General features: G+C 33.4%; 2 protein-coding genes across 5 annotated transcripts; one reads left to right on the forward strand and one right to left on the reverse strand.

Annotated features, from left to right (window-relative positions):
• LOC115452123 lies at positions 1-3,359 on the forward strand. Of its 3 annotated transcripts, none has more exons than XM_030180580.2 (3): positions 1-52; positions 1,682-1,855; positions 2,398-3,359. In XM_030180580.2, the coding sequence occupies exons 1-3, from the start codon at positions 19-21 to the stop codon at positions 2,859-2,861; spliced, it is 672 nt and encodes a 223-aa protein (XP_030036440.2). In that variant the 5' UTR covers positions 1-18; the 3' UTR covers positions 2,862-3,359. The 3 variants fall into 3 exon arrangements, with proteins under 3 accessions (XP_030036440.2, XP_030036444.2, XP_030036443.2); XM_030180584.2 differs by having other exon boundaries at positions 3-21; positions 2,425-3,359; XM_030180583.2 differs by having other exon boundaries at positions 5-21.
• On the reverse strand, positions 3,205-26,989 carry LOC115452124. Of its 2 annotated transcripts, none has more exons than XM_037442698.1 (4): positions 26,772-26,989; positions 8,870-9,071; positions 4,910-5,072; positions 3,205-3,551 (listed from the first exon to the last, which is right to left on the reverse strand). In XM_037442698.1, exons 1-4 carry the CDS (start codon positions 26,824-26,826, stop codon positions 3,357-3,359), a joined length of 615 nt encoding a protein of 204 aa, XP_037298595.1. In that variant the 5' UTR covers positions 26,827-26,989; the 3' UTR covers positions 3,205-3,356. The 2 variants fall into 2 exon arrangements, with proteins under 2 accessions (XP_037298595.1, XP_037298594.1); XM_037442697.1 differs by having other exon boundaries at positions 4,910-5,180.
• Positions 26,990-27,578: the final 589 nt, after the last annotated feature.

Here is a 27,578-nt window from a genome sequence, read left to right on the forward strand (position 1 = left end):
CTTGATACAAGTGACAAGATGGTAATGTTTCCTTTCTGTTTGGCGGTTTGTGGTAATGTTATTTATTTTTATTTTATCTTCCAATTAGTAGATATAGTTATATTATAGTTTATTAGTGTTTAATCAAGTGTGAAATTAAATATACTAGTACTAAGTTTGCTGAATATAACATTATTTTTCAAATGATTATAAGGTGTGTGGAGTCTTAAAAATGTTAACAACGTTTAATCGTGGAAATCGGTGTCCAACAGCCACATTAATTGATAGAAAGGCTCATACTATTAGCAAATTAAAAATAAACAACCGTTGGAACTAGAAAGGCGTTTTTCTATGGCGTTTTTGACGTTTTAGTAAAACACAAGAATCATTTTAACGTCAACAGCGTTGTTCTACGAAAAGCGGTTCTTAATTAAGTAGTAAAAGTAATGATTACCATTTCCAATGACTTCAAACCTACGCTAGTAAACAATGGTTCGTTATCTATTCACGAAGTTACTGCTTCAAGACTGGTTTGGTTTGTGTCAATGTACGCAGGGACGTAGGATATATTTGTGTTTTAATAATACGTAAAATTCATAAATAAAATCGTAATTGTTAAGTATACATTTGATACATTTTGTAAATTTAATCATCTAGGTTTTGTAATATAAGGAAGATTTCTTTAAATTTTCGAAATTATTTTTTTATCGACAATTATAATTATGGGGGGTAAATTAGACATTTTGAATTTTTGTTTATAAATTGTTCATTGTTCATAGATAATAATATGGTACAAATTAAAACTACAAAACGTAGTGTGCTTAGATTGTTTTTTACATCCAACATTGTGTTTAATTGCTAAGATGATAAAGGAAAAATTTAAGATTAGCTACTGTTCCATTCAAAGATTTTCCATTAATCCTCTCTTTGTATTCTTGTCTATCAACGCAGAGTTTAATGTTTCATTCATTACACCATATATTCTCACAATAAAATTCAATTTCTTAAAACCAAGAGTCGGTCTCCATTAACAATATCAGCCCTGTATTATATACTTGCCCACTGCTGAGCACGGGCCTCCTCTACCACTGAGAGGGATTAGGCCTCAGTCCACCACGCTGACCTAGTGCGGATTGGTAGACTTCACACACCTTAGAAATTCCTATAGAGAACTTCTCAAATGTGCAGGTTTTCTCACGATGTTTTCCTTCACCGTTAAAGCGAACGATAAATTCACAAAGAATACACGCATGATTTTCGAACGACCTACCAACTAAAACTCCGCATTGACCCTCTTCGGCGCATAGGGACGGCTGCGGGCTTCCTCCAGACAGCAGGTCTTAGTCTTCGTCCGCGGCCGCCTCTGCGCGGTGCCGCCTTGCGGCCCGTCTTCTAAATGTGGGGGGGGCTCCTAAGCCCCCGCGCACCGAAGGACGCTCTCGGCGTCAACGGCAGCATGAGGTCAACACCACACTGCCGCCCACCCTGGGGGTCAACCGAAAGTGTGCGATGAACGCACTACACGCACTGAAAAGTGCGTGCGCACTGGGACGGGCAGCCCCCAGCCGCCCGCCGACGACCCCCTTCGTGGCCCCTATTAGTCGCCTCTTACGACAGGCAGGGGTCCACACCCAACTAGGCTATCGCCGCTTTTTTTTTATCCATTACTTTCGAAATATTTAAGTTAATAATCAATCTTCAGCTCTAATTGGAATTAGTCAAGGCGTCTTCACCAAAATGGATTTCGGCGACGAAGATACGTCAGTAGTCACAAACACAACCAAAGTTGGAGACAAAGACGTAGAAGTAAAACATACTATAGTCGTATCTACTAAATTAAAGAACAATCGACGGGGAATCCACGGAGCTAATGACGGTGAGATATATTAGCAATTAGTTTCATCTCAAACACATCAGTATTTACGTCCATTTTTAAACCGGCTCACATATAAAATGCAATAAACGTTCTTCTCACGTATGCTTATATGTATTGTGTATAAAATAAAACGGTAGCTATGTTTGCTTTTTGTATCATGTCAAATTTATAGAAGCCGTTTTGCACATACTAACTTCTCATCACCTAGATTTATTATAATTGTCGCATACACGTTATTGTTACTTCTCTTGAAACAATTTATATATAAGTATATATTTCTTGCACGAAAATGTTCAAAGGATCTTTAATAAATAAGCTCAGGTGGTTCAATTATACATCCATCTTGGTATTTACTGGGAAATATTTTATGGCTAGTATTTTTTGTTTGAAATAATAATGGGCAATGGTATATTTGATTGCCTTAAGGTTGTAGTTATAAAATTATAAAAAAATATATATTTATTTTTATTGGCATATTTAAGTCCATTACATTGTACCAATAATTATATAAACAGCTAATGACAAAGTGATTATTATTTTAGATCAAAGAACAATAACTTACAATACAGGCCAAAGGCAGAATAAAGAAAAGGAAGACAGTGGTGAAGTGCCCATTGTAAGTGGCTATAAAGCTGTCGAAACAACGCAAATTAGAACTCCAGATACAAGACATAAGACTGCTTATCCAGAAGTCACACTTGAGAGTCGTAATCTACGTGATGAATACGATATATATCCTAATTTGGCAAACCATCCCATGCAATGGAAACCTTCTAGCTTCTACAATAACATAAATACCTGGAATCAAGATTACGTTTCTCACGGACGTAGCAATACACCGTACTACCAAAGCAAACTTAATAGAAGGATAGCTGACGATACTGTTAAAGAATTTTACTGTCGGAGATGTATGGAACTCGGCGGATCTAAAGGCTGCACGCAAAGACCATATCGAGCAACTACTCCTAAAGTGAAGATAGACGGCAAATTGGTGAAATTAGACTAATAGTTTCATTGTTTTTGTACATCCGTTACTGTAGAAAAAATAAAACGGAGTGATGTTATCTGAATAACCTTGAGACGTCGCTCGTAAGTTGAGAGGCATGGTATAATGACACGCACTCGTGCGCACGATCTTGGTTTCGTTAATCCTCGTTTTCATCTTGTTTTATATACTGTATAATATACATTTAGGTTTTATTATCTTTTGAAATTAATTAAGAATAAGTTTGTATTCAAAACACCGTGTAGTGGTGTAGCTACAATTTTAATTGTTTTAGTCAAGACTTGATAGAGTCCTAATAATGAAAAAATTAATGGAGATGGATGACAAAATATTAAGAAAAAAAAATACAGTTTTATATATTTTTATGTAAATAAATCGCCAATAACATATTACAGAAGATTATATTGTACTGTTTCGATAAACATTTTGTTTGTTAATACAGCTGAAAATTAATACATATGTCGGTTATCAATACATGAGACGATGCAAATGCGTTTAGCTCTGAACTTTGTATCTGGTGACGCGGCCATTGTCGTTGACAACGGTCTCGGCTCCTCGGCTGTTCTTGACTTCTCCATTCACGTTGGATGATGAAGAATACGAAGAGGAAGAGACACTCATGAAGTTTCCAGCACCAGGTGCAGATCGTGAGTCTGCATACCGGTTTACCGTATCTACATTGGGCACGGCCTGCCAAAAAAAATGGATTATTAGTCATTTGATTTATTCCAAATCCACACATGCAAGATTGTATAATATTATTTATAGTGTAGGAGGAGAAAAGTGGGACTTCTAGGTAAAATTGAATATTACAAGTCATAATTTTTTATGAATATTAATATGTGTATTGTTCGAGAGATAGTGCATGCATTTTTATGGCTATATTGTCAAGCATGCAGGTTACCTGGTAAATGATGCCAGAGTCCAGAAATAACATTGACCCATAGTTTACAGGATAGGAATAAGGAATTAAGACCATTGGCTTGATTACCGGAGTAGGAGTCCGGCAAAATCACAGACCAACTATAATGCACAAACTAGCCCAACGTTATATCATATGTATTTTCTGAAATATAATAGTTTTCGTGCCATTCTTATCCATATCCATGCTAGCTATGCTATTGATAATATTAACTACAGCTCGGGTCCCTCACAAATAGAATATTTTATGGTGTATTTAACAACGAATCAATTGCTTACATTCCTAATTCGATCGTTTGATATTATAAAATATTTGGTATTTAATAACAAGCCTTATGTATGTGCAACCGCAGCGATTTGCAAACATGACCTCATAACTTAAGTCGGCAACACATGTATTTGATATGATCCCATACAACTCCATTCATCAGTTTGCATCGATAACATCAAGATGAACCTCGATTACCTACAGCGGTGCATATCACGAAGGCAGATCACGGTCTCTGCGTCATCCCACACCTATGTCCATTACTGATGCAATGTGTCCGGCTCAGGTTTTTGTTGCGAATATCAAAATTACGTGGGTGTGCCTTAATATTGAGACTTGAGTTTTTTTATGTTATTGTTTGTACACCCTTGAACGTAATGTTTTTGTAGAGTTTATACCCATAAAGTACTTTTACTTTAAATAAATGATATGTATATCTACTGTTTTTTAAAAACGAACACCTGATATATTAACTATCACGTGCTATATTGTATAGCGTTGAGTAAACAACTATAGCGATTTATGTTCGTTTTATTTTGTTTTATTTATTATTATAATATATCATCCATTCGGCATTTCGGTCACCCTTTAAATTTAGAGGTCGTATTTGTCACGTTTGGTTAAATAATATATTTATACGTAAATAATTTTGTTAAAAATACTCTTTTTTATTGCATTTTATAAAGTTAACCAGCAAGTAGGTAATAAAGTATGTTTACTTGGTCGTTGTGTACACAATAAAGTTATTTAAAGACGTTTCGCAATCATCCGATCTTCACGAAGATAATGAACGGGTCGGACGAGGGGTCACGACTTCTAACAATTATACACAATAGGACAACATAACCAAATAACTTACCGGATTTTCCGGATTAATTGCGGCTACTTGGCGATTAACTCCGGGAATAGCAGCAGCGCTGGCGAACGCGCTGTAGTCGTTTCCATTATTAAAATGCGGCGTCGGGAACGCTGACGGCCCTGGAAAAGCTCCGAAATCCGGGAATTCCATGAATCCTGGGAACCTGTAGTTAAAATTGGGTATGAAAGCAGCCTGATTCGACGTCAAGTCGAATGCCTTTTTAGCCGCGTTCAGCGCTAGCCGCTGGTGTTCTAAATTTGAATTGAACGTCCTGAAAGAACACACACAGTTTGAGACACAGGACACACACGAAGCAGATTTGCAAATGCCATTTAGCAAAATAGAATAGCGTAGAAGTCCCATTAGTAAGAGAGAAGTAGGAAAGTTATTGTCAGTTTCCGACCACGCAGTATTACTGTACTTTACCTGAACATTTTCAGAGGTTTGAATGGTTTGAATGGAGGGAACGGAAGCAGTCTTGGAGACCGGGCAAATCTTCGACTATTAACTCTATAAATTATAATTAATAGTTTTAATATGTAACTAAAAGTGAGGTTCGATTTTTTTACACTAGTGCTTTATAATACCTATATAATAATATCAGCCCTGTATTATATATGTCGCCGCAGCACCTCGTTATTCGTTGAATTGGTGAATTTCCGGAGCGATAGTGGCGCCATCTATCATTACATCGAGGAAGTATTAGAAGAGGAGGGAGGTCGACTGCTGTCAATATAAGGACCGGCCGAACGACGACGAGCAGAATCTTGTAGAAGTTTTTGTACGAGTCTTATTTGAACGCTCGAACCGAGCACATTGTGTATTCCGCTAGTGTTACTATGCAGTAAATTGTTAGTGAAGTAAAGAAGTGTTTCAATAATCGAATAACTGTCTGGAAAATAAATATAGACCGGTGATACTTTGCCGGTCATGTAAAAAATAACCAAGTAAAGAGTTTTCACTACGACATCAGAATTGGGATAAGTAATCGATGCCCATAAAATTAAATTGTGTTCAATACATACCTACGCTATGTAGCATACCATGCTATGTGTAAGCAACTTCGAATGATAAAATGTCTGCGGGTACCGCGATCCAATTGCTACAGCGTTCCTGTATGGGTGCCGCGCATGGTGTGGAAATTCTACGGAGGCGTCTTGGTTAAAGTAACTACGTGAGTGACGAATGGCGGTTGATACTAACTGGCCTATCGCAGAGTATATTTATCGACGCCTGGAAAGTGGTATCGTATGACCCATAACCCTTATTTTATTTAACTACCTTCGTAGCATAATTGTAATGCGTACACAGTACGAGTACGACTACTGCGCTGAAGGCCTGGATTCGAATTCCGGGTCGAGCTAATAATAATTCTTTAGTAGCAACTCGAAGTCGGGTAGTTAGTAGTGTAACAACCCCGTGCCCCGGAAAGCACGTAAAGCCGTTAGTCTTGGGCTTGATCACTCTCCGGTCATGTCTGATTGCCGTCTCACCAGATTATTGGCCACTGTGGCAAAATTCGGCTATGAGGAATTCATTCATTAATAAAACACTTACTTGAGGGTGAGTTATTTTCCCGTAATCTCAGGAGAATTAGTTTTATCATGTGTTATTGGAAGTGATATCCGATCTAGTTTGTAGGTAGATTTGTTTGTGATGCAATAAAATTGCTGTTGACAAAGAATACTTTGTAATTCAAGGTGCTGGATGATGTTTTTACTGTTTATGGGCGGTCGTATCGCTTACCATCAGGCGAACGGCAAGCTCGTCTCAGCATACAAACAAAAAAAAAAAGGGAGGGTTTGAAAAGTCCGACATGAATAAGATTGAAGTCGGAATAGGCCAAACGATGATGCTGTTTTGGTTTTTGTTTTTTGTGTGCAGAAATATGTTCGCGGGCGTGCGCAAACGCGTCTCATGCGGTGCGGGTACGCGCCTCAGGGGGTGCGGATGCAAAACTACGCGCTCCAGGCTGCGCGGGTACAAGCATCAAAATTGGGAAGAACCTCCGAGAACTCTGCGAGAACCTCCGAGAACCTACTAACTTTGCAAAATTGATTTTCTTAGCAGTTCTGCTGATGTAACAACTGTGACAAAACAACGCAAGTTGCTTTGAGTTAAAATTCAATTATTCATTTATTATTTTCATAATGCTTACAACTACACTTTTACAATAATCTACGAGAATAAAATATCTGGAGAGTGGTACCTCTGAGCTAATTTATGTGTTACCCTTGTGCTAACCACGGGTCCTTGATGTATCCACAAGTGAACCCTGAGATACCGTTGGGACGCCTTGTGGAACCGTGATTAGACATGTACACACCACAGATTCTAAATTGACAAAACAGTGCATTAGGGATGTCTTTGTGTACTGAACTTTTCAATTATCTGCGAGAATAAAATATCTAGAGAGTGGTACCTCTGAGCTAAATCATGTGTTACCCTTGAGCTAACCACGGGTCCTTGATGTATCCACAAGTGAACCCTGAGATACCGTTGGGACGCCTTGTGGAACTGTGATTAGACATGTGCTCACCACAGATTCTAAATTAATAAAATGGTGCATCAAAGATGTCTTTGTGTACTGGCCTTACAGCAATAATGCTTTCAAAATAAGCAACATGGGTTGCTCACAGTTGTACTAATAAGAGGAAGTTCTTCCTATTCTTACAGAATCAAAATCTACTTACGAGAATCAACGAGGTCGGTGCAGAGCATGCTACACCGCCTGTCGGTATGGCCGTGCTGGCGCAAATAAAACATTTCATCACATTTTATTTGACCAGTACTCACGTGGAGTGAGCTGTGTCTTTTACAACTTACCATATGCCATCACTAAGAGTGAGCTTTAAGTTTGCCTGTGTTCACGTGGATTGAACAAACTACTCGTGAAACCCATGTTCCATATCCAAAGCTATGTTGCTTACAAATAAATTGACTGAGGTGTACTGTGGAAGTAAACACCTTGGCAATGAGTTTCTGTTACAGAAAGAGAATGACCCAGCGATGCAGAGCACGCATCGCATTTCAGAATGGCCGTGTCGCCGCAGCACCTCGTTATTCTTTGAATTGGTGAATTTCCGGAGCGATAGTGGCGCCATCTATCATTACATCGAGGAAGTATTAGAAGAGGAGGGAGGTCGACTGCTGTCAATATAAGGACCGGCCGAACGACGACGAGCAGAATCTTGTAGAAGTTTTTGTACGAGTCTTATTTGAACGCTCGAACCGAGCACATTGTGTATTCCGCTAGTGTTACTATGCAGTAAATTGTTAGTGAAGTAAAGAAGTGTTTCAATAATCGAATAACTGTCTGGAAAATAAATATAGACCGGTGATACTTTGCCGGTCATGTAAAAAATAACCAAGTAAAGAGTTTTCACTACGACATATACTATCCCAGTGCTCGCTACGGGCTTCTTTTACTACTGAGAGGGAATAGGACTTGGTCCACCACGCTGGCCCAGTGCGGATTGGCAGACTTCACATACCCTCAAAATTCTTTTAGAGTTTTTACAGGTACCTTTGCTGATTTCCTTACGATGTTTTCCTTCACCGTTAAATCAATTGATAATTCACAAAGAATACACACATAACTTTAGAAAAGACTGGGGTGCGTGCCCTTAGGTTTTGAACTTGCGGCCATTCGTTTCTTACCCAACTAGGCTATCGCCGATTACTAATATGACTAGGTGCCAGTTTCTATCATATTCGTGTCAGCAGTCCGTTCTACATCCTACTAGGTGATTGCCGCTTACTAGTCTGACGAGTACCCTATTTATATGACATTAAAGTCCTGACTCCCCTACCGTATTTTAATGGTTATAATTTTCAACATTCCGCCACCACCTGCGTATAAAGAGGTCAAGCAACACGAGGTGGGCTTGATAGAAAGGGACAGAACCAACCACCGATACCTCCACCAGAAGCTGCATAGCCTCAAGTGTTATATCTTACTCTTGCAACAAGTTCTCTAAATTCTTAAAGTACTCGGGGGCGAAGTAGTCCCACTCATGAAAGTTGTTCACTTGGAAGTTTGGCGGGAAGTTTCCTTCTGCCTCAACAATTTTGCCGTCTTTAAGACCGTATGTGCCACCGTACCTATGTCCAGCAGAATCCTGGTACGCAAATGCTCCTACTTGTTGAGCTCCGGGCAATCCTGGAACAAAATAAATTACACAAATTCATAAGCCGTGGTGAAAAATATAACATAATATAACTCTTAGGTGGTAACATACTAATAATATTAAATTGAGATCATAGGACAAAAACAATACCTCGGTCCCTACACTAGGCACAGCCTGTATCGTAGGCGATCTGATTCTATTACGATCTATCGATATCTGATTTACATACCGCGTTACACATTATAATAAAATAAAGTAAAGTGTGAAACATCAATGCAAGGTTTTATAAATTTGGGTCTGAGTTTGTGGGTGTATAATACGTGTAGTTGAATGGGGGTACACGTATTGAAGTGTCTGTGTGTCATGTGTGTGTGTGTGTGTATAACTTATGTAGTTTAAAAAAGATTAGAAACAATTAATAGATATAAAAATAATTTTGTTATAATTTTCTTTGTGCGATAAAATCAAGACAGAAAAAGAGAGAATTATGATCACTTTGATGCTATCAAAATTTTAATAAATTAAAATGGTCTACGAGTAACTGTTGATTTCAACAAAGAAAAGATTAAATTCATCACAGCGTTGCAAAACTATATAAATGTAAACTAGCGGTAAACTGCTTTTCAAATAACATAAGCTTCCTGTCGTAATCAGAGATGTTATAATTATCTTGTAAAATAACGGTTACGTTTACAACTTAATTGAATCCTTGGAGAGATGAAAGTAACACAAATGCTTTTTAAAACTGTAATGTAAATAAATTAATTATATCTCAATAGATAGGTTGACGTTTTATTTCATTTCAAACTAAGTCATATAGATAAGCAGCGGATTTTAAATATATTTTGCAAACACATGTTTTAACAGTTAAGAAAGTTAACGATTAAATTGAAACATTAATATTCCAAGATAACATTTTAATGGTTAGTCTGTAAATTATATTTGACTATAAAATGCATTTAAGAATTAATAATAAAATCTATCAGATTTTCTAAAATAAAAGAACAATAAAGTTTTTATATCGGTTAATTATGAATAGAAGATTAGACAAAAAACTATACGACATTATGAATATTTAACCTATACTGAATTTTAAAATTACAGTCTTGGTAGACGTAATATCAATTTTAAAATGTATGCAGTAAAACCATTAGGATAAGAATCATAATTAATTAGATTCGTAAACATCACAGAAAATGGCTATAAACAGTGATCTAGTCGCATTGAATTGTAGTTAGGATGCAGAAAGCAAAACATTGCATGATTAAACTATAGGTATGTCCAAGCTGAATCCAGACATGAGCAGCTTTATAGTCTGCATGTGGACATAGTAAAATCATCTTACGTTTTAGGACATGAATTTTTAATAGCTATCTTATTTTTTTTAATATAGGACATACGAGTAAGCTAATCAAAGCATCTTAACAATTGATTTTAAATAAACGATGAGAGAAGGTGTAAAATGCTGGTAAGGTTATTCACAAAATTTCTATCAAGCTAGAAAGTTGTTTCGCTGGTAGTAGGATATATTTTATATCCGCCCGGATACCGACCACCGTACACAAGGTGTTAAAACCCGCCATAGTAGCTCACGTAAGTGTCGCGTTCCGGGATCAGCCTGTATATCCGGTTGCATCAGGCCGGCATATCGTGTTGACTGTCGAGGAGTAGTCATCTCTCGTCAGTCCACATTCTACCCTACTCCACTTACCATTAGGTACACAAGGGTCAGTATGCCGTAACCGTTAAAAAAATGTTGGTACGAGTTTAGTTTAATTACTATAAAGATTAATGTTTATTCTGCTGACGTATAATATCACGTGATTTAGTCCCGCGTGAGGTTAATCAAATAAAACTTTAAAAAGCGTTTAGTTATAAAATCATTAACAGCCATTAATACAAGGCAGTAAAAACTTGTGCGCGTCTGAGATCATTATTTGATTGATGGGAAAACCCGTTTACTAGGTTATTATAGCACTTGTCGACACGCGTGTTTACTGACTATATGTGATGGTACAATGTTATGTTCAATCATATCAGTCCTTTTGTATCTATTGTCCTTTTGGTTACGGACCTCTTCTACTACTACGAGGGTTTATGCTTTAGTATATCATGCTGGCCTGGTGCTGTTCGTGTGGTCTTTTTGCTAACATTTTTATCCATTAAAATAAACAATTTTTGAAATATTGTATACGTAATTTTTCAAAAGCTAACAAGCCAATAATGACCTTTTTCTAGAAGTTGCGCGAACATGTTCTGAAAGTTGGTGTTATAATATTTCAATATAAATTTTATACCATCGTCTTCTGATAATACATCGATCTCATAGCTGAGCGCGGGTTTCCGATATTACCGAAAGGGGTCCCATACATAGACCTCTCTTCAGATATTCAAGGGTTTTGTCTAGATATAGTATATAAAAGTAGGTATATACTATACTAGGAGAAATAAACATTATTTTTATTTATAGGCTATGATGGAAGCCGTGGGAAAATATATCGTAACCAAATAAGCTAGCTTTATATTTCTATGGTCAGTATTCTTGGCTCCACATACTAGATATTGCAGCCAACATTCCACCGACACAAATAGCATTCCAAAGATAAGTTACAACCGTTTTAGTAATACTCAATTGTGAATATAAACATTTTATGAGTAAAAATGTGGGCGGTGTTACTTTAAAATAATGATGGAGGAATTTGAAAAACATAAATAGGACGAATTCAAAATTAACTTTGATAAAATCCTATAAAACAGAATGGCAAAACGAGTAAGGTATCTGATTTGCGATAAGTGCCTGCCTACAATGTAGTAACAACGGCACTAAAGTCCTTGAATTCAAAATCAATGCATACTACTTTACTGCGCTAGCCACTTTGTGAAACCAGAAGATACAAAGCCTACCGCGTCAGTCGTTTGTCTTGCAAAGACTATGAAATTAACTAGATTTGGTTTTCATACCAACCCCTATGAACCCAATACAGAAGCAAATTTGGTGGCACAATCCAGATGGATTTCCGCATAGGATAAGCTAAATATCTCGTAAAAACAATCACTAGTCAAATATAACTGGTAATATGTTACTTGGCTGCATGTTTAAGCAGGTATATTACGAGCAAATCTGTTGTTAAAAATAATTATGACTCAGTGGAAACTAAAGAATTTGGTCGTACATTTTTAAGCATGTTAATACTATGTTTACATGTATTTGAATACGAATGTACAGGAATTAAATTCCAACATCGTAGCAAAACTAGTATGTAGCTGCAATACGATTAATAAACCAATTAATGTACTTATAAAGTGGAGAAATTTGATTAAAAAAGTAGTGTGCTTTTGACAGTGAAGCCATTAATCCAACGATGCGCGCGCATAAAGAATTAGATTTAAAATAACAATAGGTGTTTTCTAATTGGATGTCATTATTAAAAATAGGATGACATTAAACTCAAACAGAGAAAAGTATGACGATAATAATAAATAAAAACAACACTAAAGATTATGACATGATGACTAAGAAACTTATCGAAATGGCTAACAAAGATGATGATACAATTTACAGTTATCGAGACGAAAGTAAAAAAGTAATCATACATGACAATTGACAGCAAAAAACGATTAACCAAGCACCACATCTAATTGATACAAAAACAAATATGAAAAGCAATAAAACAAAATTCTAACCTCAATGTTTGCAAACGGTATAGCGGCATGAATTGGACTGAACTGAGGCTCGAACAAAGCTGTGAGTTATGACTCAGAGATGACATACTACCTTAGTGTTATTGAACACTATGTAGTGTGTGTACTTAGTATATAAGCTATGTAACGTATTGTAATAAGTTAGTATAATAAGTGCAGACAAATAAAGAACCTAAAACCATCAACACGTCTCAACATATATATCCATCCTTCCATTACATGGCGACCCTGCCAGTCGCGTCGGCGCAGCCTCGTGCTAGCGCGCGACGTGCAGTGAAATTATGTTAAATATTAATGAAGAAAAACTATATTTAAATGAAGATAGAAGATAGTAAGAAATAAAAAAACAATAAGAAGATAATGAAGAATTAAAATAAATATTATTAAGATATAGATATAAATTAAAATGAAGATTGAAATATGAAACTATTTAAGGAAGAAAACACATAGGAAGAACGAAAAATGAAGATAGAAAATTATATTAATTATTGAAGAAAGTAAATACTAATAAGCAAGAATGAAAAGTGAAGATTTAAGAAGAAAAATAATATGGAAGACATATTGAAAAAATAATTAAGAAGAAATATGATTAGCAAGTACATATTATATAAAAATAATTAAGAAGAAGAAAAGAAATCAAGATGTTCGAGCGGTGTCCAGGGTAATCCCGGCCCAAGGAGTCCAGGGTATAGCCCGGCCCACCCAGCACGCAGCACCAGGCAACAGCCCAGCCGCATCGTCGAGCCACACGCAAGTCTTCGAGCTGTCTTCATGAAGAATAAGCAGTTTATATCCTTTTTACATTTTTAAATTTTATTTTTGTTACACTTAATATGATAGACTCGTATATTAATTTACATAGAAAGCATATTTTTAAAAAGACTTTAGTAAACTATTTTTTTTTTTGCTATTTCAATAATTAAATATTTTTTTTTTGTTCCTAAAAATTAATTTAAGTGAAAATGACAGAAAACTTTGATTTCGAAATTGCTCTAGAATTACTACCGGTTATGACAGGAAATGAAAAAATTACTAGACAATTAATTGATAATATTGAGTTTTACGGTAGCATCCTTAACGAAAGTTCAAAACAATTATTAAATAATTTTGTATTAAAAACTAGATTAACAGAACATGCTAAATATTCTTTAAAACAAAACTATTCTAATTTAGAATCATTATTAGAAGATATGAAAAGAAATTTATTGCCAAAGAAATCATTCATTGCTTTACAAAATCAACTTCTTAATTGCAGACAAGGAAATAGATCCATAAAAGTATTTGGCTCCGAAGTAGAAGGCCTTTTTACAGAATTAACTTACGCACAATGCGAAGGAGATCATTCGAAATTAAATATACTTCGTCCTATAAACGAGAAATTAGCAATTGACTGCTTTAGAAATGGTCTAAATAACTACCGAATAAGTATAATAATAGCATCTAGAAAATTCAGTTCGTTGGCACAAGCCATTCAAACTGCAATAGACGAGGACATAATTTTAAAAAATAATAGTGTTTCCCATCTTTATAGACAGAATAATAATTATTGTTCGAAATTTCAACCCATGTCTCACAATTATAATAATTTCTATAAAGTCACATCTCACAATAAATCAAACATAGATCATTCGCACAACATATTAGCACATCAAAACAAGGTGTCCAATAGCGAGTGCATTTTGCAAGATCAGCAATCATCGCATTGCGACTCGTCCGAGTGCATCAGTTTGAATATTTTAAACAACAGCGTAATGAAATCTGATCCCCGCCCCGTATGTGACGATAGTCAAGTTGATATTTGTACTGACGTAAATGTTTGTAATGAAAATCAATGCGATATAATTACAATTATGGAGTCAGTAGAACCTAAAAAAGAGTTCATTAAGCCTCAAGAAAAAATCGAAATTTGTAAGGATAATAATATTTTAAATTTAAAACAAACTCGAACAGAAAATGTTAATAAATCAGAAAAGGGGATATTAAACAGGTCTAAAGATGCAGAATTGAGTTTTGGAAATAATACAGGATATAGAATTAAAAGTAGGAGAATTTTTAAATCTAATGAAGGATTTTGTTTTTATACGCCTTTGGAAAACAAATTGTACTTAGACTTAAAGTATTTAGAGGTAGGTAAGAATTTAATAAAAGATATAGAAGTATTTTGTAGAAATAAAAATATTAAGGAATTGAAAATCAATAAGAATAGGAGTAATAGAAAAGATATTAAAAAGTTTATAAGAGTGATAAGAAAATATTATGTAGAATATCCAAGAATAAAAATAAATAATGAATTAATAGATATTATGAAAGTAAAGGAAGTAACAAGTAAATATACGAGAAATGATGATGTGAAAAATAAAAATAATGATATTAAAATGTCGACAAATGTCGAGACGATGAATAATAAGAAAAAAGTTATATTGTTAAAGAGTATAGATAAATGGTCAAGTAAAATTATAGACAATATAAATGATGAGAATAATAAAGATATAGTAAGTTATATTATAAAAACTGAAAGAAGTACTAAAGTATATTGTATTGATGAAGAATACAATGAAAAATACTTTGTAAAACTATGTGAAATGTATGACAAGCGTTCTGTAGGTATAACATAAGTTTAGAATAAAGTATGTTTTGTGGTTACATCAAAAAAAAAAGTTTATTTGCAGGATATAATGGATAATTGTTTTTTTTAAGTATCATGTGTTATTGTTCTACATTCATATTATATTAAAAAATATAAGAATTTTATATAAGATAAAAAAAAAATAAGAATGTGTAAACATTTTATTTTTTTTCCCAAAGGGGGAAGGTGTAGTGTGTGTACTTAGTATATAAGCTATGTAACGTATTGTAATAAGTTAGTATAATAAGTGCAGTCAAATAAAGAACCTAAAACCATCAACACGTCTCAACATATATATCCATCCTTCCATTACAACTATTCCACAAAGAAACGCAAACATGTAGGTGTTTAAACAAGAAGGTGACTTTGAAAGAAAAATGATGTCTTATGTACAAGAATTATTGCAGAAAAGTTAGCTATAATTTAATAATCATAGATAAAAACTTCATTTACTAGCGTAAATAATCTAGTTAATTAGGATGAAGTCATAGTGTTTGATGCTAGCAGCCGTCTTGCATTTATTAATGGAAAAATACTGATAAAGTTTTACAAAACAATGAAGACCAGAGAATTAGGGACAAGGATTACCTATCTTATTGAAAATAATAAGAATATTGAAAATTATGACTCCGGTGGCGTAGTTGTATTGCGTACGCGGTATGACTTCTACTCTGAGGTCTCGGGTTGGACAAAGTGATTGGGATCTTATTCTTTCTTTCTTCTGATTATAAGCTTACCCTCTATCATACCATGGGGTGAAATACACATGACAAAAAGTGCACTAGTTACGCCTCTGCTTGCCTCTTCGGGGATAAAAGTGTGTGTGTAGGTGTTAAAGGTAATTAAAAATAAACAGTAGAGAATATCTAACATATGTACTAGTCACTAAATTTAGTAATTTTAATTAAAGAAACAAAGAAATGCTTAATAAGTTTCAATTCAGTTTGGAAGTCAATTTATGCTAAAGTCAATTTAACCAATCAAAATAAAAGATATATAATTACTCCTTTTTGTATTCAACACAAGAAATTATCGTACAGTGGGCGTGCAATTTAAATCTAGATAAATTAAATTACAGAGCATAACACTTGAAGATCTGTGTGAGATTTTAACATGAGAATAAATAATAACACAGTTTCGCACGTTATTGTCCTCAATTATGGCTTAAGTGGTAATTTTCAGTAATATTTACTTTTTTGCCTAAGTGTGAAAAACATTTGGAATTTTGGGAAGTGTTTATTGGGAAATGTTACCTTATGATGCCGCTTGTGTTTTTCAAAGGAAAATTTTAAATATCTGTTAAAACATGGATTCAATCTATCTTCTGAACGTTTACTGAACAAAAAACATCAATAAAAAACTAATAGTAATCTAAGAAATAATAATAGGTAACTTTTGTTTTAATAATTTAATCGTTTTTAGACAAATTATGTATGTCTCTCGGTTACATCATCTGTGATTATTATTTAAATTCAGTTATTTTGATTGCAAAAACTTCTTTTTTATAGAAACGTCGAACTAAGGAATATTTTTGGAAGTAGAGAAATTACGTTACAATTATGCAATATAAGGATAATTCGTCAAATTACACGTAGATACAATTTTGTGATTAAAAACATAGATACCTAAACTTCGCATAAGATAAAAAAAGTTTCTTATATTTCTGTACTCTGTTTTAAAAGAGTTATATGTAGGTGCACTTTAAAAACTTCTTTGAATTGCACACTTAAACACTAAGTCAAAATTAAAATACATATTATTTTCAGTACTCAGCGAAATTATCCCAAATCTAAAAAAAAAAAACTATCATTTACCTTGTACAGATAAACAAATATCAATTACTAATGAAATCAATAAGCGTCACTGTCAAATTAATAGATCATTAAACTGTCAGAAAAACAAAGTTGGGAATTACCTAATAACTGATGTCATCAGCAATCGATTCCATACTTTATTACCACTTCGGCCTTATTACCACTTTGGTATCACTTCTTCATAACAGCGAAGGTTATAAGGCTTTTTGGCTTAAGCGACATTATATATTTGCTGCACGGATAGCGATCATCGTATACAAGGTGTTAAAACCCGCCATAGTGGCCCACGTATGTGTGTTGCGTTCCGGGATCAGCCTGTGTACATCCGGTTCTAACAGCCCGGCATAATTGTGTCGACTGTCGAGGGGTAGATACTTATTTTTCGTCAGTCAACATTCTATTGGGCTCGACTCCACTTATTATCGGGTGCAATGCGGTCACTTTTTCATGCGCATATAAAAGAATGTAATATACTATTTGTGATATTACGTTCTACACATATTTCGAATCAGTGTTTTTTTTGGGATATTTTGCATTCAATGTCATTTTTTTATATGCAATGTCGCTTAGGTCCTTTTCATGCCCGTATAAAAGAATGTACTTAATATACTATTTGTGATATTACGTTCTACACATATTTCAAATCAGTGTTTTTTTGGGATATTTTGCATTCAATTTCATTTTTTTTAATATGCAATGTCGCTTAGGTCCTTTTCATGCCCGTATAAAAGAATGTAATATACTATTTGTGATATTACGTTCTACATATATTTCGAATCATTGTTTTGTTTTTGGGATATTTTGCATTCAATGTCATTTTTTTATATGCAATGTCGCTTAGGTCCTTTAGCCTTACAACTGTCGATGTTTTGTGGTATGGTTAAATGTCACCGCGGAAAATTTAATGTACCTGTGAAACGCTGGAAGGTGTGAATTCGAGATAAATAATGCTAATACGATCATTTATTGTCATCTACAGCATAAGATAATTCTTTGCAACATTTGGTACTACAGAAAATTTTAAGTGATATTTTTTTATTTTGCTTAAGCATGTTTAAAGTAAGCGACGATAGCCTAGTTGGGTGTGGAACGGACTGCCGAGACGAATGGCCGCAGGTTCAAATCCCAAGAGCACACACCTCTGACTTTTCTAAAAAAATCATGTGTGTATTCTTTGTGAATTTATCGTTCGCTTTAACGGTGAAGGAAAACATCGTGAGGAAACCTGCACATCTGAGAAGTTCTTTATAGGAATTTCGAAGGTGTGTGAAGTTTACCAATCCGCACTAGGTCAGCGTGGTGGACTAAGGCCTAATCCCTCTCAGTAGTAGAGGAGGCCCGTGCTCAGCAGTGGGCAAGTATATATAATACAGGGCCGATATTATTATTATTATGTTTAAAGTACAATTAGACGATAGTAAATGAAAAATTGAGACAGTCTCGGTGGCGTAGTATTGCATTATATATCGTGCTAAGGTATATACGTTTATTTCTCGGGAAGAATAAAAAAAATGAGTTTTTCTCTCATCTTGTGTCAACAGAAGTAGTAGTCGTGTTGCACCTCTATCTACCCTTGAAAAGTACAAGGCCATGCTATGTATGAAAGTATAAACATGAGATATATATCTATAGTCTAAGAGAGTACCACGAACATTGTGAATGTTAACCTCATAACCTCAATCATGCATTTCGACCCCCTTCATAAGACATAGAAAGTCTAGATGTACCTATTGTATTTGATAAGGTTTGATATTCAGTGTCAATGGCTTCTAAAAAACCAAACTAATGTCTATTCGATGTTATTTCATTCTACTTATTTCTAGACCTTACATTTTATCTATTCATTTATTAATTATTAATTAAAGTATTGTAAAAAGTAGGCGATGAAACTAAAATGGGATATCAATAGATAATGATGTGTAATGGTCAATTGTCTTGTAAATTCATTTATAGTACCTTGGATATAGTATAGAAAGATAAGTGCTATATATGTATATTTGTTAACCAATAAAATCTTTACTACTAAAAAAACTGCAGAGTTTGTTTAAACGCGCTAATCTTACGGACTACTAAACCAATTTTGATTTTTTTACTAATAGGAAGCTACATTCGTTTTAAATGCTATAGGTTACTTTTTATCCCGGGAAAATATTTATCCCGAAAAAACATTTTCACGCAGGCGAAACCGTAAATAAAAGCTAGTTTCTAATAAATTTTACTATCACAAATCTAGTTGTTTGCATCTAAAAATAAATCGACGGTTGAAAGGCTAATTGATTTAAGTGACATGTTTTTTTTTTAATTTTAACTAGCTTAAAAAACATAGAAAAAAGTGCTGATTTTTAAATATGTATAAAACTTTTAAATATGTATAAAGTGTCACAATAAATGTCGCTTAAGTCCCTAGTCTCTAATTAGCCCTTCAACCGCCGATATAAAATCTAGTAATTTCCGCTTTATTACATTTAGTAGCTATTACTTCTTTATTTGCGTGAACTATGACGAGATTTAATTCAAGTTTATGGTCACCTAACCGGCATGTAAAAGTTTTTTATGATATACCGTATCTAATATAGTTTTAATAGAATTTTATTTTCTCTTCATAATGAGAACATGACGCATAAATAACTAGAAGTTGATACATAAAATGTTTGTTTTCAACGGTTATACTCGGTCAGTTAATTTAATTGCATCACTTAAACGACAAAGACTTCTTTGATTTCATAAAAAATGGGCTATGAGTCAATTGTCATCGTATAGTGCAATTATAAATTAATTGCTATGATTTATCACGATTTTAATTACACGTAGGTGTCTTGAAATTTTTATCGTTTAATTCTTTGTTTTAAGAAAGTCATAAAATATAACAGATCGGTTTTTATCTTAAATTACCAAATTAACATTTTATTTTCTGCTATAAAAATAGACATTAAATTTCCAAAAAGAGAAGAGGAGTTGCTTTTTATTGCGGCATATCTCATTTATAAAATATAGCAACAGTATATCAATTATATATAAATTGGGAATTATTTATAGTCAGAATAGTTGAAAGCCTAATGAGGTTTACTAAGCTGTAAAACAAAGAATTTCGATATATTTCAAATGGGTATATAAATATGGTTAACCGCATTGTAAAAAGCGATTTGAATCAATTCTTGAAAATGGCGGTTAGAGCATCTTATTAAATTATCTTTGGCTTGCCAAGAATTTTGTTACTTGACTAAAATCTCAAAACACACAATAATAAAATCGAAATGCATTTATTTGCTTAATGTAAATCTAAATGTATTACTTGTAACGTCTGAGTTCATCCATAGTAGAAACCGAATCTGCATTTAATTCTAATTATTCTATTCTTGGAGGGTTTTCAACGCATTTTATGATAATTGGAATTACTTTTAAGTGGATAGGCAGTAAAAATACTTCAGCCGCATTCTCCACATCTCGCTAGGAATGAGGAAGGTTCTATTGTACTATGACATCTTCAGTTAAATACTAACAATTAACATTTATAAAGGAGATAGAAGCACTACCTTCTGCCTCCTGTCGCTAAGTTTATATGAATTTTATATTGTCAAAATTTAATTAAAAAATATTTATGTGTATTACACCAGATATTTGCTTTGAAAATAAATGTTCCGACACGGTTAAAGAATGTACGGATAAAACACATTCCCGATCATTATTGTCATATATTAATTTATTAGTTCTGCTTCAATAGAACAACGCTGTGAGGTATAACTAGCGAATCCTTGTTTTCAAACCTATATAGTTTTCATAATATTATTAATTTTATGACAAAAAAACTGCATAACTGAATATAATAATATTTCTGCACATTGCACGTTATAACAGTTTTTTAATAGATACATCATGCAAACGGTGTGTCTTCATTATTTTTGTTAATTCCAAGCAGTTTAGTTCCGCCTCAATTCATGCTCTGTCACGCATACTCATTAATCTCAACTAATTCGTGAGCATCCATTGATACATATATACATACATACGGCCTGTATTTAAACATTTATTTAATGTCTCGCCTACTTAATTGCTACAGATGTGATTAATTTTGTTATATAAAAATATTTCGCGGAATAATAACCATTCGGTTTCCATATTTGATGGTCAGGTTTATTTTGGCTAATATCTTACATTTGAATCATTTATAGGTATACATATTATAAAACTAAATCCCCTTTTCTGCCTGTCTGTATGTTATCGATTTTTTAAAATCTACTGAACGATTTTTTATATTTGGTATTGAAATACTTTAAGATCCTGGGAAGGTCATAGGCTATCTCGGAAAAAATGTAAAGTGGGATTTTGATCCCGAAATTCGGAAAAGTACTTCACGCAGGCGTAGCCGCGACTAAAAGTTGGTTTACAATAAAACTCATAGTAGACATGATTGGAATAAACGCATACTTTTCAAAAGTAAAGGTTATGTCTTCTTCGTTTTTAATATGCGAGGTTTCTGAAAGCTAGCTGTAAATGCACAACTTAATCATACCTTTTATAGCTGTTGGCAAAGTTGAGATTTATAATAAAGACAAAATAAAAACATACGTGGGACGAAGTGCACTTGACCTCTCAAGAGGTCGTAAGCCGATTATAATTAAACATTACAATAGACCGAACAAATAATGCTAAACATGTGAGGGCGTTTGACCAAGATTTAGAATAAGAGGAATTAATTGATGAAAAAGATATAACTGTTTTACTAGACGTCGCGTCATAACAAATGTTACTAGATAATTTTTTGATGGATATGGGAGTACCGAGTAGCAGTATGCGAAAGTTCATTCAACAGCTATAATACAAGCTATTTATATAGTTATAACAAAAGGAGAAAATAATAAAGCTTAGTCAGTAGGTCAGTCTCAGAATGAAATAAATTAGTAATTGAAAGCTAAAAATTAGCTTTATTGTATTGATATTTATTTTGGAAGAACATTTATACATTTTAGATTTATTTGGCAATTACTGGATGCATAAAGCATCGGACCGAGCTCTGTGGCTCGCATTGGAAGAGGTCTATATTCAGAAGCGGACTGCAGCGAGCTGATGATGATGATGATTTATAAGAAAGTACTCTGTTGTATATTTGTAGATTGAAAATATTTTAGTATTCAAATTTGCTATTGCTGTTACGAATTCAAAGGTTTACCTATAATTTTTTATGGTCTATCCAAATAACTATAATGACCAGTTCAAGGACATCATCTCTTCATTACCAACATAACTAAGCACTGTTTTATTACAATTATTATAAGTTAACGTGAAATTCTCTTGCTGAGTTCGTAAACACATGTATTCTAAGAAAAACAAGGAAAACGTCACATGAAATTACAAAAGATCACACGCCAGGTGACATTGGAATTTAAAGCGTATGAGATCAGATTTGCCATATCCTTTGTAAGAGCCACACCTTCAATTAAATACTAGTTAACAGTAACGATGCAGTCAACTGGTCTCAAGTGCATCCCATATGAATATTTATGAATCTGTTCGCCTATTATAGGTAATCTCTCTAGAGAAGCTTAAAGCCCCCTAAGCCTCTAGACAATACGTAATTTGAAAGATCTCTTCTGAGAATTAATTGTGTTGCGTAATAAGGAACGGAAGAAATTAAATGGATTGACTGATGATACCCAAGGGTAATAGAGAAATATTTTGTTTTTCGGTCGGAATAATTCTGATAGTCCAAAAAAAATTTTAGGTGCTAATTTATTAGGATTTCCATTGCAGCGGAGTTTATTTAAAATGAAGGTGATGTTGACATCGCGAATTATTTAAAGTTCGATATGAAAGTTTATATTTATTTATGCAATAATTTTTCCAAGAATTGTGATGCTGTTGGACCACGTTCGAAGTGACTTTTACTTAAATTGAGTACAAGAAATTCTGGTTGCCCTGGCTCAACGAAACTTTTGATAATTAGTTTACCTAACTATATCTTGACTACTGATTGATATTTGTCTTCTTTAAGTTATGAGTCATTATTTCTCACTTTTCATGAGTACTACATACTTTTTGAATTTTCCGTCTCTATAAACTTATGTTAATATAGGTTGTTATTAAAATTCTCTTTTCTTTGTTTCATGATACCATCGTTAAGGTTTGAGACGATTATCATATTGGAAACATTGATTAATTCAGTGGGAATAATTATTTAAAAAAAAAAAGTTAAAAGACATTCTTCTAGCCATGAAATTTATCAGCTGTCACGCATTTTTAGTAAACTTTTGCTCGCGGTTTAGGCCGCATAAAGAAGTTTTCCGGGATAAAAGTCTCGCTATATATTTTCCCGGAAAAGAAAGGACCTTATAATCTTCCCAGGATCTTATACTATCTCCATACCAAATTTCATTAAAATCCGTTCAGTAGATTTTGAGAAAATCGATAACGCACAGACAGAAAAAGGGACTTTGTTTCATAATATGTATAGATAAACGTCTAAATCTACTCAAGTTGAATTTTGATTAATATTAAGACAAAGTTTTTAATGTTCGTCTGGTTACTCTTAAGACTTGAGAAAAAATGTTTCCTTTAAATCGATATCACCTAAATAAACTTATCGTACTTGAAAAAAACGATATTCAGTTTTTTAACGTTGCGTTTCCTAGGTACCATTTTACTACCAAAGCGATTAAAAAAGTAGTTAATAGTTTTTAATGATTTTTTTTCGTTTATTATCTTTTGAATGGAATGAGTTTGGTAGCGAACAGTGCCTTGATGACAAAACGCTAAAAGTGAATATCACTTTTTTTCCAGATATGATAGTTTACTTAAGAGCCATCGAAATATAACTTCTTAAAATTTAGTGCACAATCTTGTTAAATATTTGTAAGAGCTATTATTTTACATTTTACATATTTAACAGCTATCTTATATAAAATATCATAAAGCGATTTTGAAAAATTAACCATGCACAACGTCACTTTAGTGAAGTTTATGTTGCCAATCACGAAGGTTTCATTTAACCTTGTTTAGTTATTATTAGAATCTTACCTCTTTGCTTTGATTATGAATAATTCTAAACATTTTCCAATGTATACTTTAGAAAACTGTATTACGATCTAGATTGATTCTAATGTTCCTGCATTTTAGTAGTGCCCCTCTGGTTAAATAAAAATAATTTCAACGCCATTTTTCTTTAAAAACTTCTAATTCATTAACTACTTACGTTTATATTCTAACATAATTATCGCGTGAACGTTTTATAGTTGCCAACTACTTGATAATAAGACCTAATTCGCTTCGCCCTCTAACCACGTCAAGTTTGGTACCGATTATATCGCTGGTGAAATTTACATGTAATACTTGAGTTAGAATACATGTAAATATGTTTTTAAAAACTACGCAATGTATACAGTGTGAAACTAATGCAAGTTTCTTGGTAAACAGCTGCCAAACGTCGAAAAATTTAATTATAAATGCCATTTGCTAAGGCATATTTGTCACAGTGGTAAATTACCTACTTAATGTAAAAGTTTATTCCAAAACAAAAATATTTATTTGTTGAAATCTTTTCACGCATTTATTTGTTATACTCTGAAAAATTCTTTGTATCGCCCAGAACAAGGTACTAATTAAAAATATGAATACAGTCACGTCGTATGTTTATGGTTAACCAGATTTATACTTCTTACTCAACTCCTCGGTATTATGTTGGTATATTTTATATTTAATGCATTTTAAGTCAATATCCTAATTTTTGAGTTCAATTCTATATAAGCGAAGGTGTTCTAATCTGAATGTTGATGGAAAAATATTCTCCTAAGTTTAGGATAACAGGCAATCACTTTCTATATGATCAATCCATCTTCCACTCTCATTAAGTATTGTTGGCGTGACATTCATCAAGCATGTTACTAAAATGATTTGGCTCAGTTTATACGACCTGTTGCTTGCGTTTATCTCCTCAGGGGAAGCAATTTGAGGCAATTTCTCTTAATAAACTGATACGAAAGGTTTGTAACTTTTTATTTGTTTCTTTTGTTTTTATCCTACAAATAACTCTATGATGATTAAAAATCAGCCATTAATAAAATATGTAGGAGGTTTTATATGTATCTATTTAGTTGACTGATATTGTGTCATAGTGGTTTCCATAAAGATGAACACTAACAAAAACAAAATGGTGTTACTGTTATACATTCGATGTAGTAAAACTTCTGCTAATAAATAAATATATCTAATGATATAACAAACTTTTTATGTAGTCCAGTTAACAAATTTTTAAAGGCGTTTTTTACTCTGCCACATACGCTATTCTATTATATTGTGTAATAAGAATTTATTTTACCATTCTGGCTTTTGTCAATTCGATTCTTTATTTGTCTTTTATACTTCAATATCCGCATTAAATACCTGATCATCTAATTCAGTTTTACTATTTCTACTATCACAAGTGTAGGTAACTGAAAAGTGTTCAAACCGGCGGCCTTGTTTTATTAAACAAATTGATAATACGAATTGAACAAAGGTAAGTCATAAAGGTTTCACTGTTTTATCAATTAGTTTATAAATTACCTTATTTAGAACAAATAATATTAACTTGAACTGAATTTTCTAGCAATTGATTAATTATTCGAATTTTAAAGCTTCAATTATAGATGAAACATCGCTATTTTGTTTTCAATAAAATAAATTATAAATAGCAGTTACTTTAAAATAATCAGTGGAGAATTTTATCGCGTTATTTGACATGCAAAGGGCTCAAAACCTTAGTTATTATACTTACCGCATAGAGGTCGTTTATCGATGAAGTATTTAAGATGAAATCGAAGAGCTCTAGGAATATCTGACCATCATAAGAATAGAGGATGGAATTTAGAAGCCTATGTTCAGTAGTGAACATAGCCTTGGATAGGCTGATTATTACGATGATCTCAGTAGCTTGGTTCTAGGATAAACATGAATACTTTAATAGCCATTGATACTATGCTGATGTAAATCATATCACAAGGATCAATTTTTGACTATACTTCGTGAATATATAAAAATCGAATGCTGCTAGTTGGATGTTGTTTTATGTGATATAAGTAACTTCACAGGTGTGCCAATTATTTCTAGGCATTATAAAAAACGTATTTGCTTAACAAATATAGTTGACTTAATGTAAATGGAAACATTTGTTACTGCCGTGAGTCGAATATGCTAGCTCACGTACCCCATCACATGTCAGTCAATAGTCAGTACTCAGTACATAAAAATCATCGGACGCACCTAAACGTAACGTATGTTGTTTAGTTAACGAATTAGTGAATATGTGTTAGGTTTTCGTGAATTTTTACTTGTGTTTTTAATGTATAACTGCATGTTAAATAGATCCGACTCGCGGACGTGATCAAATTAAATAAGTGATTTAAATTTGAAAATGGAATAATTTAATCGCTCAATTCATTATTATTTTAATTTCGTAGCTATGGATTGTTATATTAATAAATACAAATACGTTTAGCATATACAATTGAATGTTACTTTTTTAAAATAAATGATAAAAACGTCAATGATGACAAAAGAAAAACATAAATTTATTTGGACTTGTTATATATGGGACAATGAAGGTTCGTATAATCACTCACCGTAGCACCAAACCAATTGACAACAGAATGCACTGATCAATACAATACTCCTCATTTTGCCGGCACAATTGCGTCTATGCGACACACGTTGGTTTACAAATTGGCAAGCGAACCTGTTTATGACTAACACTTAGACCTGTAGTTAAACACGAGTACACTCTTCGGTTATTCGACGTATTGTGTACGAGGTTGGATCCTCGCGGTCTAATAAATGGGTTTTCTCTCACCGCTTATCAGATCTCTACCAATAACATATGTGTGCGATATACGCTAATATCATCCTTATTGTATTGTTATAAGGTGCTTAAGGACGCGCTTTGAAATTTGTTTTCGCCTTCGTGATTTTCTACACGCCTAGGAGATGCGTTTACTGTTTGTAAACATCCGGGGGCGAATCGTTATAACAAGGACTTGTGTTGCATTTTTTTACTGTTCTTTTTTTAAATATTTGATTTTATAGTTTTTTTTTTATATTTGAATACTGGTTGAATATATTTTAAATAAAGAATTAAATTGAATAGTTTCGTTCTACGCATACGGTTATCGCCAGTTGCATGTAAAGGGAGCATCGCATGTCAAGGTTGGGTGATATAAGACGATATGTAATCAAACTAAGGTCGTTTTATCTCAATTAAAATGCAACGTTTTTGTTCGTTGTGATTTTTTGCTGCACCCCATTCCGCTGTCATGCGTTCATTTGTTTTATTTAATTGAATGTTTTATTAGTTACGGTAGGAATGGGTATAATTTTATTATAATCATGTTTTCCAGCGATGTTAATCCGTTGGATAATTATTATAAATATGT

Source organism: Manduca sexta, chromosome 25 (assembly GCF_014839805.1).
Source record: "Manduca sexta isolate Smith_Timp_Sample1 chromosome 25, JHU_Msex_v1.0, whole genome shotgun sequence".
NCBI classification, from domain to species: domain Eukaryota; kingdom Metazoa; phylum Arthropoda; class Insecta; order Lepidoptera; family Sphingidae; genus Manduca; species Manduca sexta.

Excerpts from the sequence above, each read along its gene's own strand:
- LOC115452123 (XM_030180580.2), top strand. The coding sequence starts at position 19 with ATGGTAATGTTTCCTTTCTGTTTGGCGGTTTGTG. Across the intron at positions 53-1,681 it reads TTTCTGTTTGGCGGTTTGTG|CTCTAATTGGAATTAGTCAA; the intron begins GTAATGTTATTT and ends ATCAATCTTCAG. Across the intron at positions 1,856-2,397 it reads AATCCACGGAGCTAATGACG|ATCAAAGAACAATAACTTAC; the intron begins GTGAGATATATT and ends TTATTATTTTAG.
- LOC115452124 (XM_037442697.1), bottom strand. The coding sequence starts at position 26,826 with ATGAGGAGTATTGTATTGATCAGTGCATTCTGTTGTCAATTGGTTTGG. Across the intron at positions 9,072-26,771 it reads TCAATTGGTTTGGTGCTACG|GATTGCCCGGAGCTCAACAA; the intron begins GTGAGTGATTAT and ends ATTTTGTTCCAG. Across the intron at positions 5,181-8,869 it reads TTAGAGAACTTGTTGCAAGA|GACGTTCAATTCAAATTTAG; the intron begins GTAAGATATAAC and ends GTGTTCTTTCAG.